Source organism: Styela clava, chromosome 12, assembly GCF_964204865.1.
Source record: "Styela clava chromosome 12, kaStyClav1.hap1.2, whole genome shotgun sequence".
NCBI lineage: Eukaryota > Metazoa > Chordata > Ascidiacea > Stolidobranchia > Styelidae > Styela > Styela clava.
Window position 1 is genome coordinate 14810935 of NC_135261.1, and position 12842 is coordinate 14823776.

At 33.7% G+C, this 12842-nt stretch overlaps 2 protein-coding genes across 2 annotated transcripts; one reads left to right on the forward strand and one right to left on the reverse strand.

Annotated features, from left to right (window-relative positions):
• The first annotated feature begins 921 nt into the window (after positions 1 to 921).
• LOC120329996 (putative GMC-type oxidoreductase Mb1310) lies at positions 922 to 9167 on the forward strand. The gene is made up of 13 exons (XM_039396807.2): positions 922 to 1079; positions 1803 to 1863; positions 2203 to 2347; positions 2687 to 2960; positions 3074 to 3197; positions 4006 to 4219; positions 4416 to 4517; positions 4927 to 5051; positions 5151 to 5229; positions 7836 to 7980; positions 8186 to 8294; positions 8524 to 8643; positions 8940 to 9167. The coding sequence occupies exons 1-13, from the start codon at positions 974 to 976 to the stop codon at positions 9070 to 9072; spliced, it is 1737 nt and encodes a 578-aa protein (XP_039252741.2). The 5' UTR covers positions 922 to 973; the 3' UTR covers positions 9073 to 9167.
• Positions 9168 to 9899: 732 nt separating this feature from the next.
• On the reverse strand, positions 9900 to 12842 carry LOC120329997 (testis-expressed protein 264-like). The gene is made up of 4 exons (XM_039396808.2): positions 12491 to 12842; positions 11763 to 11943; positions 11287 to 11511; positions 9900 to 10387 (listed from the first exon to the last, which is right to left on the reverse strand). Exons 1-4 carry the CDS (start codon positions 12559 to 12561, stop codon positions 10274 to 10276), a joined length of 591 nt encoding a protein of 196 aa, XP_039252742.2. The 5' UTR covers positions 12562 to 12842; the 3' UTR covers positions 9900 to 10273.

The following is a 12842-nucleotide window of genomic DNA, read 5'->3' on the forward strand; positions in this document are numbered from 1 at the left end:
GAATGTGTATATATGTAATTTCCTAAAATGAAAGCCCGTCAAGTCGAGTTGCTTTTGACAGATATTTTTTCAGGGACATAACGTAAAAATTATAGAAAAGTGGATGGGACTGCGAGAGACTGAAGTTTACCGTGCAAATAAATCACATAAGATAATTAGTAAAATAACAGACCACTATTCATTGTCAAGAATTGTACTTACACAAATGAATATTTGTACTGTTTTTGGATTTATGTAAGATTTTTTATAGAAAGCTAATTTAACAAGATGTGACATCATTTACATAAATGACGACTATACCAACGCTGAGGTATGTTTTTCGTAAAAAGCTGGAAATCTAAAATCGCTAATATTTTAACAATATAATCATCAATAGGAAAACTTGCTCATATACTCTAGTAAATTAACCAGTTGTTTGTTACAGTCCGCTACTATCATTCTAATTTACCTAACAGTACGATTATCTTCATTAGAGATAATATTGCTCGCGGGCAGGTGAATGAAGGAGACTAGTATTCATGGTTATCAACGAAAAAATATAGGATCATAAAAATTAGAAACTACTTAGAATACAGGAATAGCAACGTCAGAAATATAATTTTCCCTTTACTGGTTAAGATAAATTAACATTTACCCTATTTTATTGCTGCATATTTTCATGACTTAATTATTGATTATTGCCTGGTGTGGAAATAAATAACTCTTTTATTCTAAACCTTTGAATATACTCATACGACAATATGGTTCGAATTAATGAATATTTGTGGCTTTGTTCTTGTTATTGACTTGATATATAAGTTTTAGATAATGGAAAGGTAAACATTTGTCAGCTAAAGAGGATTGAAAGCAAGAAATAAATTAGAATATTTCTCGCATAATTCCATATTCCACGATTTTTACTCAGGAAAATGGACATAAATTCAAATAATCATACGTTTTTATACAATTTACTCAGACAGCTTTTGTTATAAATATGGTAAAGTCGATACTGTTAAGCCTATTTCTATTGTTAGCTTCAAGGCAGATAGACGATCCAATTGTAGCAGAAAATATATTGAACGAATACGACTTCATAGTGGGTAAGTCTTGCCAATTCAAATGTTTTCGTACATTCAGGCTGCTTTTTTGCTTCGAAAAGCTCCCCGAAAAAAATCTCGCATTGTAGTTCGCAACATCAGAGCCTCGTTCCAATTGTTTTGCTTGTAATATTCGGAGCTTGCTTGTTTGGTTTGGAAAAAATAGTAAAATATAGCTATTTTTAAAACGGTAGATAAGATATCTATGCTTTTTTATGTTGAATGTTCAAGAGTACATCGTTTTATATGTTATTACTCATTTATTTTCGGCTCTCCCAATCTTGAGTGCCATAAACATCTCATCTTGGTACCGAAAAACTTGTGCAAATTTTTTTGCTAAGAATTCTTTGTATAAAAAAAACGAAAGGATTTGAAATATTGAGGAAGATTTCATTCAAATTCAAACGCTATGGTGTCGCAGACAATCATCAAATAAAATACATACTGACATAGTCTGACTATGGAGTGCATCATATTGCAATACAATCAACAATACGATCAAAATATACATTCGTAAAATATTATAACATTTATGTTAAAATATATTTTAAAATTTTTGTAACATTAACCCTTAATGCGACAGAAGCGGCACATTATAATATTCATCTGCCTATTCCGAAAAAAAGTATTCCTGCTGATTGAATTCCAAGTGCTTGTATTTTTGTATGGAGTATAATCTGAGAAATTTCTGAAATTCCAAATACTAGTATAGTTATGTTTCTGCAGTTGGTGCAGGAGCTTCGGGAGCCGTTGTAGCAAGCCGACTGTCCGAAATTCCAGATGCCAAGTATGTAACATAGAATACTGCGCTAGATTGGTATAATATTTCTTTCATGCACATGAGGACAGATTAGATTTTATTTAAAGAATTGGTTATTCATTAATGAAAATTTTGCAAGTACACTATGGATAAATTTATTAATCTGTTTGAACAACGAATTTTATCATTAAACATTTTGTCATCTCAATCTAAGCAACACCAAAAAGAATCTATATTGCTAACTATAACGATCAGTTTGAAAAAATAATTCAGTCAATTTTATAACTTAACATTTTATCATCCCATTCTGTATTACTTTTTATGATACTAAATCGAGAAATTGAAGCCTTCCTTTTAATTAAACAGTGTGCTTCTATTGGAGGCGGGTTCAACAGACTTGAAATACCCAGTAATTGATATTCCATTTGCTGCAAGACAAGGCTACAGATCTGAGTATGATTGGAATTATGATATTGTTCCGCAGAAACGAAATCTACAAGCTTCTCGAGGAGTACGGATCATTTTTATTATTAAGTTTTCTGAAAATTGAAATGTTTAATTATATGATAAAATTTAAATAATATACTTATAAGAAACCTGTTCTGTGAGAATTAGAATAATATGTTATTTATGCTTTTATACAAAGCCGTCTAAAATTAGTTAAAGCATTTAATAATAATACGTAAACACCCGAAGATCAGTGAGCATAATTGTTTCTCACCTATTTAATTAAGACGACGGATATGAACTCGACTAGTATGTAATATTTCAAGAATGTTCGAAAGTGCTACTTTTTATTCAACTGTTCAAACTTGGTAATGCTGTTCCAATATTCTAAATAATTTTGCAGGTGGAGCAATGGCCTAGGGGTAAAGTGCTCGGCGGGTCAACGTCTCTAAATGCTATGATATATATTCGGGGAAGTCCTCATGATTATGATTCTTGGGAGGATCACGGTGCAGAAGGATGGAGTTGGAAAAATGTGGAGCCATATTTTAGAAAAATTGAAGATGCAATTGATCCAGAAATGTCCGCTAATTTGGGACGAGGTGGACCATTAAAAATATCTCCTGTATTTACTGACGAAATGACAAGAAAAATGATAGAAGCTGGGAAAGAAATGGGTAAGAATAATAAAAATCACAAAGCTTTAGGTAATAGTATACACAAAATTCTTGCTCCATTGTATTTAATCTACAATTACATACAAGCATGAATGAATATATTCTTCGAATAGGTTTGAATGAAGTAGACTATCACGACGACAAAATGGAAGGTATAGGTCCAATCGTTCAAAGTCAGTACAATGGTATCAGAGTATCGTCTTCCGATGCATACCTCAGGAGCATTTTGCCAAGAAGGTTGTATAAACAGAATTTTTAGAATTGAAATATATTGAAATTTATTGTTACACAAATAAAATATTTTGATATATAATTGAGTATTGTAATTATTTTTATAAAAAAATTAAGGTGTGTGCTATAAAAGCGTTTGTTTATTTTGTCATTGAAGTTAGATCATTTCAATAATTTAACTCTATGTTTGTTACCTTGTTGTCAACAAAAGTGCTGTCCGAAATTTACTACTAACAAGCTGTTACACTTATTGGAATCACCAATACAGCTGTCAATTTTGGATTCCAAAATCATTGTGAACAGTACTCCAATTTACAATTTACTTTCTCTTATCTCCATATCAACTTATCCCTTACCGTTTCATATTTGAGTGATTTTTCGGGTAGAAGCCTTGCTTGTCTAAGAAATGATTTAATAAAAAGTCTTCTTAAAAACCTAGTGTATCGCAAATTTACAAGATCTTGTAAATTACAGTTAGAGTACACGATCACTGAAGTCGCGTATTAACAACATCCCATGTTGTATTTGATAGTTCTAATGTATAGGGTATATCGGAGTTATCTAATCAGGAGTAACAACAGTAAGTAAATAGCAGATTTAAGCTGATTGAAGGTAACAATCGGGCTCCAGGTCAAGACAACGAAACAATCCAGTACAGGGATTACCGATAAAATGTTCAGAAATGTGAAATTTTAGTTTTAGATCCATTATAACAAAATTTTGAAATCAGCTTTCAGAATATATTGTAGACTGGTACTTCAATTTTTACTATAAATAAATTTTTCCTCTTTAATTCAACAAAAACATATTACAGGAATAACAAATTGCACGTTGTTACAAATGCGCATGTTACAAAGGTGATGACAGATGAGGAGAAACAAGCGGTTGGGATACAATTCGTGAAAAACGGCATACCATTCACAGTCAAAAGCCGTAAGGAAATAGTTCTGTCCGCGGGGTCAATTGGAACGCCACAAATTTTAATGCTGTCTGGAATTGGGCCAGCAGAGCATCTGAAGAAAAAGGGGGTACATATTATTCATGTTTTACGCTATTCAATTTTAAATGTCATACGACAAAACGTTGGCCCCTACTCTTACATTATTATATTTTTTATAGTTTTCCAGAAGATTTTGGGCCAGCTGTCACCTCGAATCATAGCACTCTAGTTTGTTCAGTGCAAATGAATCATGTTTTACTACAAAGATGTATTTATTTATTTAGATTGATGTTATTCGTGACATCCCAGGGGTAGGATCTAATATGGAAGATCATTTAGTAGCTTGGAGTTTTCACGGCAACAACTTCAATGAATTGGAGGGAGTGGTGAGCATATTTATTTAATTGGAAAATTTAGAGTAGTTGCCCAACAATTATTTTTAGCACAATCTGCTTTGACAGTAATAATTTCGACCAATATAGTACTGCAATCACCAGTACTGAGTCAAACTAGTCACAAGGCAAGCTTCTATATAGATAGCAATCAATTGTAATAATGAAGACAACTTAGTATTTCCTCAAGAGGGTTTTCTATTAATTCAGAGGGACTTGCCGAACGTTTCAAAGAAACCAAAAAGATTTGTAACAGCGCAAAATGATAACCCATGCAGTCCCAACTGCGGTTCAATTATTAATGAAACTTCTAAGCAATTGAATTGAAATTGAAAAATATCTCAATCCACGAAGATGTCACAAAATAATTACTAATTAATATATACATATTTTATAATTCTAGAGCGAAGAAAACGTTAAAGAATATATTGTTAATGGAACTGGTCAACTCTCTGTTGGATTTGGCATAGATACTGCTATACATACCAGAACAAAATACTGGGGAACAGACGTTAGTAAGAGCACAATGTGAGTAACAATCGTTATTTTATTTAACCAGGAAAGCATCGCAATTTGAAATTGATTTACCACAGAGTATGCAAAAACCATGACACTGTTTTTCAACAGAAAAAGACCTTTTCCTTCAATTCAAATATTCTTCAACTCAAACCCGGATTCAGCACTACCATTTCCACACGACGCTGGGGTAAGTACGACTTCAAGCAAAATCGATTTGTTTGAATATTTTCTTTCTACTCCCGTATTTGCGACTAGCACTGTGCTAATAGAATTATTATTAGAGGTTTAAAGTTTATAAAACTTCACTGTATAAATCAGTGTTTCCCAACCCGAGTCCGCGGTCTCAAATGAGTCCGCGGAACGTTTGAATGAGTCCGCAACAAGTCAGAAGAAATTCACTGCGGGCCGCAAACGTTATTGCGAAACTTACCTATCAGCCAAGTTATGATTTACGTTAGAATTCACATAAAACATAAAAAGCAAGTTTATTCACATAATATTAATCGAGTTAATATTTACTGGTTACTGAGTAGGGCTGGTCATATATTCGAACATTAAACTATCAGAATATCAATTTACTTTTTGAAAATTTGGTAACAGGTGACGCGACAGGTCACGTGCGCGTCGCCTAATCAAACGATTGGATTTCACAACTCACTTGCGGATTCTCGACGAAAACACGAGTTAGCACACGCGTCGATAGATACCTAAGTGGTGTTTCTTGCGAGTTCGAACAACGAGGAATAAATTTTTTTCCTGGTAGGTGTCAATGGTGGCGACCCAAATTTTTTAAATTGGAAAGCGGCAATACAAAATACAACGCAGAAGACCATAAGTTTTGTTTTATGATGTTCCGTGAACGATTAAAACCGCCTTTTTAGACATTGCAAATCGCAAATTTCGGGTGCTACCGTAGTATACGTACCAGGACATTTCTCCTTCTTTGCCTCCACATTGGTACGTACTGTACTGAAGCGCCGAACAGCTCAGATTTGTCGAATTCACAAAAATACGAATCCAAACAAAATATAATCGAGCATTTTACCACGCATTTTTGTGTCCACGCGGATTGTCATGATATTTAGTAGTATTACTTTTATTTCGTCAACACAACCGCAGATTAAAATGATAACAATCAAATTAATAATAAAGCAAAGCGATGAATATGTATTTTTGATTCACTAATATACTTTAAATATATTTTTATTAAAAGTACTAAATCGAGTTGCGCTTCCTGGAAATTTATAGCAGATAGTAGGATTTTTCTAACGGCGATGACAAATTCGCAAGATCGCAAAAAATAATTCTCAAAACTAAATATAATCCGGCAATATATTCTAACATTATTATTTTCGCAGATTTCTGTGATATTTTAAAGAAGTAATGCTTTCATCTTGCCGTAAGTCGACGCAACCGCGAGTTACCATGAACACAAATAAAGTGAAGTAGAAAGACATTTCAAATTCTCGTCGTTGTCATGGATTGAATATTGTGCGACAGAAAAGACCATTATACAATAAAAAAGTCGGCTCTTTCAACAAACGCGTAATTGCGCCGAATTCCCGATTTTGAAATTCGTTAAAATCTGTTGTTTGGTTTTATTGTTTCTTCACACAGAGTACGGTTGCAATAAACGCACCTTGAGTCCGCAAAAGTTTTGGCGGTGCGATAATAGTCCGCGATCAAAAAAGGTTGGGAACGCTGGTATAAATACATGTTTAGATGTTTTCAACTCACGCCTGAATAAAACTCTTCTGGAGCAGTTTTTTGAAGTTGAGATTGACGTAAGACGCGTATAGAAGTCAAAGCTTTATTCGATCGTTTGAGAACCGTGAAACATATATATATCATAAATTATTGGAATTACAAATTTTCAAATAACTCAATATTATCCAAATTGCGATCAGGTCTGGCATAAAGAGGAAATAACAAAAAGACCAATATGCTTGTCAATCCTATTCAAAAAAAAGCCTAGCACATTCAAATTCAGGTTTACAAGAGTATTCACGCCCCAAAACGTTTAAATATTAATGCAAATCATCTATAGGCTAGCAGAAGCTAAAAAAGCAATTTGAAAAAACTTGTGATTAGAAATTTTAGTGTGGTTATCGGGTTGCTTCGAGGAGCACAAGTATTTTATTCTGACTGTAATTCAGAAATAACATGCGCTTTTTCTTCAATGGCTTTCAGTTTTGTACATATTTAGCTTTTAGTTTTCCTTTTCCAATATTTATCCATTATCATGGAAAAATTGAAATATGCAACGTGCGGTATGCATTATGAATAACGTTGGCACATTACCCACCCCTGAGAAATCCCATGACTATAACTACATTTTTGTTACGATGTCATAAATCCTGAAATTTCAAGAGTTGCTCTGTTGATTCTTAGTATCACGTAACCGACTCTCATTGATCTTTACTTTGATAATAGAAAATATTCTGAAATAAAAAATAAACTATTTGACGCTGAAGGTCTTTTTTTAGTCATTAGTATTCTACACAACACCAGTTGAAGATCACTGGTACAAATTCTAATGCAGTCTGGTTGAAATATCGCGGTATTATTTTGTTTATTGCTTCATCTATATATATATATATATATATAGAGAGAGAGAGAGAGAGAGTATGTTTGTTATGTTTGTATCATGTTGACAGTATGGTGCCTTGTTTCAATCTTTTCACCAAAATATAATGGGATAAATAATATTTCGATTTATTACCAAATTTTTGAAATTTAGTTCTTTATTTATATTTCACCATTTTATCTTTATTAATACTATATTATAAACAGAAAAACTTTACCGCAATGGCAGTCGGCCTCCAGCATCCAAAATCTGTGGGAACTATTCGATTAAAATCGAAAGATCCATTTGAGCAGCCGATAATTGATCCGAACTACCTTTCAGACGATGATGATGTTCTTATGCTTATCGAAGGTTTGTTGTAATGGAAGAAAGAGTTTCTGCTTATCTACATAGTAAATAATGCGACAATTTGGCCTTCAATTAACTAATTGATTGTGATTTGTGATATTTCAATTCGATAAGACTGTTAGTAATTTATTTTTTACAACCATTAGCTACTTTTCATTGCAAACATTAAAATATGCTCAAGTGATGTCTTTTTTTCAACTGCTGACAGGTTTAAAAATAATCGAAAAACTCGAAATGACAAAGACATTAAACAGTATCGACTACAGAATGATATTTCCGGATTTATGTAACTTCACATCCAATCAAACGCCTCCCCGGTAAGTAAGCAGTGATTCGTGGAGATATTCGTGAATTAGTGTACGCGTATCTGCTGAAATATAAAAATTTGAAACGCTAAACCTTTTAGTTTACAAACATAGACAGTCAATTCAATCTGATGTTTTACTTTGTTTCAAATAATTCTGATTTTTTTCTGTTTGCTATTGTTAATGAAAATGAAGTAATATTGATACAGTGATAATTTTTAATGTATATTTCTTTTTTCAGGCCTGACAGTTTCTATCGGTGTTATATAGGCCTGTCCACGAGAACACTTTATCATCCGTGCTGCACGGCCAAAATGGGTGAAAATGATAATAAAATGGCCGTTGTTGACTCAAGACTTAGGTGATTTAAAAATAAAATTATACATATATATGTGCCCAATTTGGTGCATTACCTGAGGATAAAAAAAGACGAACGTGAAAGGGACAATAAATAAAACAATACTGCCAATATTATTTTATCTGAAATGGCCTATATCAAATATTATTTTCGTTCCAACAAAAAGAAAAATATTGTATTTGTAGAAATTACTGCCATTCCTTTTTAGGATTTGGGATGCCTGTCTCATTTGAAACTGAATGAAAAAAAAAATGATCCTACTACCATAAATAATGTCATGTTAAATTTATTGTTTACAGGGTTCGTGGTGTAAGAGGACTCCGTATTGCTGACGCATCAGTGATGCCACATTTGACTTCGGCAAATATCCAAGCTCCGTGTTACATGATAGGAGAAAAAGCAGCAGATATGATAAAAGAAGATTGGATGTAGATTTGGTTGATTTTACCACATGAAAATTTAGGATCAGTATTCACTTAGCCAGACCATCAAACTACAATATAAATATATATAATTCAAATACTGTATGAAATTCAAGTATATATATTTTGAGGTATATAAATATTGAGAATAGATTGTTTCGAGAGTATATACAATATTAAATCATATTCAGGAAGAAAAGTAGATACACTATGCTACCACTGACATTTTCAAATCATTGGCCTGGTAGAAAAGCATCTTTTCACAACAACAACGATATCTAACAACGTAATAAAGACTTAGTTTCAAATTGTAATGAGTTACTCAAGTTTTTAATCAATATAAATTATTCCAGCTACTTTATCTTATCACATTGATCGAAACGACGATATGGCATTTTGAAAACAAGTATTTTGCTTATCACAAATCACCAGACAATCGTTTCACGAACGATAGCTATTTAATAGATAATGTTTCGTAAGTTACGAGAGATGGACACGCCAATCAATCCTCAACCGCTCTCCTACACACAGCAAGCTCCATAACCCGTGAACAGTTTTTGTTCCATTGCCCTTCCATAAGGGTAGCATAATACGTATGATTTTCTTGAGATTGGGATCAAATCATTCAGACACTACAAAGATAACTAGATAACGCCCCCGATGCCTTATCTCAAATCGCATTCTTCATGCTAGCTTTACCAACCAATTCGCACGCGTAACTCCCAGCGACAAAACTGGCAAAGAATCCGTAAGACAGCATACAAGCAAACTGGAAAGAATGCTTTTTTGGTCCACCTGACGACACAAAATTTCACGCTACTACAAAATGATCAAATAGAAAGGTACACCGAAAGTTTATTAGAAATGGCATATAATATATTTACATAATTGGCAAGATGAAATTGGTTGAAATGATTACAAAAATACAGAAGAATAAAAACGTTAGTGCAAAACAAATGTCTGTGATTTCCGTCAGTGAAAATTGTCGAAAGTTATTTTGTATACCATATGAAATACGAGCAAAAACTTCAAAATAGCATTAGTTTTTATAGAAATCAGAAAGACTGCAGATTTGAAAATACAACTCAAGCCACATCATATTTACATAAATATAAACGATTGTGAGGTTAGTATAAATAACACTATTGCTTAAAATACAAAGTCATTCAATCAAAGGTATCAGAATGATGCCCTCTTACAGAATTCAAAAATCATCCCTCCATTTCCTCGACATAGAACTCATCATGTTTGGACAACGGCACCATGTAGTGAATGGTTCGATCAAAATATATCTCCAGGAAGGGATGTGCAGTAAGCCCCTGATCCTAATATAACAAAATGAAAGAAACAAAATGATAGCTGTGGTGTGATTGGGAGAAAAGGTTTACATTTTCTATCATGTAATTTTGTATGTTCCATTGTTCTCGGACTGTTTCAAACCTTTGTTAGCAACTTTACACACTCGAATGAAGGTAACCTCACTGCGACTCTTCGAGTTATTATACCTCTGCATTCAACAACGGCAGGGGCATTCATTTCACATATTCAAGGGTTTAAAGCTGACATGGGCCTGATGCTGCCACAACCAAACTAGTACAAAATTTTGGTGTTTTAGCTGAAAAATAGTGCAAGTGCAATAGTGAATTTGTTGAGATTGCGATTAACTTTAGTTTTGGCACGAGGCTTATTGTTCTCCAATTCTGCTCTTGTAACACTGTAAATATTGTTCATAAAATGTAACTTTTTACGTCACACTTACAAATAAGAATGACCCCAGATAACCAAATCAGAGTTGCAAATTAGATTTTAGATGGATATAAGATCTCAGGCACCCTTCATAGGGAACATAATTATCACAGATTTGTTATAGGAAACCCCAGCTTCAAAACAACTATAAAATTGAGTCACTGTGACGGGCGAACTATGTCTGTCATTGCAGGACAGGATGAAATAAAACTAGTTATAAAATGTTCGTGAAGTAGGAATCCAGTGATAAAAGATATATTTCTATTTTGTCTGGCTATATTAGGGGTTTATAGGATTTACATATTTATCCTGGTGTAGCAAAAAGCGACGAGAGTTGGCTTAATCATATGTGGGGCCACAATCTCTCATCCGATTACCAGGCCACGTGGGGTATGGGATTATTTAGCTAGTTATTTGTTTCAGATGCCTGGATACTATTACTCCACAATTGATATTCATGCAAATACAATAAAAACACCTTTATGTATTTCATCAAGGCTGGATAAGCTTTCCATCCAGCGAAGTATGCAGATATTGTGAGTGTAAATGGATGGGTGGTTTTCACAGAATTTTCAACTTTTGGAAAAGTGATAATTTTAAATCCACGACTTTGCAGGTTCTTAACTACTGTCTTCTCTGGAACTTGTCCCACACCCTCCGCAATTATCACACCAACAATGTAGCGACATTTGTTTGGATCAATCTGTAAAAAAAATTCTGATGAACTGATTGAACTCACAAGGTAGAAAACGGTGATTATTTTTAAATGAAGTTAACAGGGAAGGCCGGGCAATAAACTTGGGTTTCGAAATATGAGTTTTCTGTGATATTTCACCCATGGATTGTTGTTTTACACTGACAGACTGCCATAAGTGCTTTTGGATATATAGATATATGTGAATAGAAATAGTAGCGAGCAGAAAAATCCAACAGAGGAAGCATTTAACAACTTACCACTTCAGGGTTATCATAATAAATACCCATGCAACGCTCATTTGGGTACAATTTAACAATTTCGTTAAAGAATGGCCCACACGAATCATAATTTCCTTGATGGAACTTGTATGCTACTTTCACTTCAGATATAACAGAGTGTCCAGCTGATATCTTCACTTTGAAGAAGTAACCAACATAGCTGAAAAAAGATTCTAAATTGCAGATCCATATCACCAATTCACCCACTCCATGTTTTGAAATTTGGACTCTGAATATTCAAAAATTCAAATGTGAAGAAATTTATTAATATATATGTATCATGTTTACATATTTTACATTACCAAGTTATCTGTGGTAGGCCTACATGTGGAATGAAAATATAGGCCGATAGGGGTTGGAACACACAGTTTAAAGTTGATTGCTCTGAAGGTGGAGGTTGACAGAAATTTGCCACATCATATTTCGAGAGAAAAGGTTGTAAAATTTATAAAAAAATCAACATGGAGCATAACAACAACTTCTGAACTTGGAAGCTGACATCGATTATCATACAAGTAAAAGCATATGTCTGTAGCCTATGTCTGTATGTGAAAATATGCCCGGAAATACAGGCTTCGAACATATTAAACACATTTGAAAGAATGAATCAAAGAAGAAAGCCTTCCCCGAACTGGATGTTTTGCCCGTGCATTGGCACATTGTTTATTCAAGAGTTTGCAAAAAAAGAAATGAAAACCTGTACTTACTATAAGAAGCCAACTATGCCTGCAATAATTAGCACTGCGACTGCACAGATAGAGTCCCAGCCAAATTCCATAATTTAGCCCCGGAAAGTAGAGAGACAATAAGAACTTAATCCTATACAGTAGGCTATAACGAACAAAACAAACCGCTAAAATTGTTTGGCAAGCGTCGCCAGTGTTGTTTTGACTCGTAGACGCAGCTATATATACCCTTTGAGGTGATATGCGACCATTGAGGTGTAATGCATGCGATACGCTTTTAAGCCTTCCGCGCTTAATCATGCAGTGAAATTACGATGCAATTGGTTATTTACTTATTCCAAATGACCGCTTCAGTCAGACTATGGGATTCGTG

What these genes read in the sequence shown, in the direction of transcription:
- LOC120329996 (XM_039396807.2), top strand. Translation starts at nt 974, where the DNA reads ATGGTAAAGTCGATACTGTTAAGCCTATTTCTATTGTTAGCTTCAAGG. An exon ending in CGAATACGACTTCATAGTGG is followed by an intron (nt 1,080 to 1,802) that starts GTAAGTCTTGCC and finishes ATGTTTCTGCAG; the next exon opens with TTGGTGCAGGAGCTTCGGGA. An exon ending in TCCGAAATTCCAGATGCCAA is followed by an intron (nt 1,864 to 2,202) that starts GTATGTAACATA and finishes TTAATTAAACAG; the next exon opens with TGTGCTTCTATTGGAGGCGG.
- LOC120329997 (XM_039396808.2), bottom strand. Translation starts at nt 12,561, where the DNA reads ATGGAATTTGGCTGGGACTCTATCTGTGCAGTCGCAGTGCTAATTATT. An exon ending in GGCATAGTTGGCTTCTTATA is followed by an intron (nt 11,944 to 12,490) that starts GTAAGTACAGGT and finishes ATCTTTTTTCAG; the next exon opens with CTATGTTGGTTACTTCTTCA. An exon ending in ATTATGATAACCCTGAAGTG is followed by an intron (nt 11,512 to 11,762) that starts GTAAGTTGTTAA and finishes TTTTTTTTACAG; the next exon opens with ATTGATCCAAACAAATGTCG.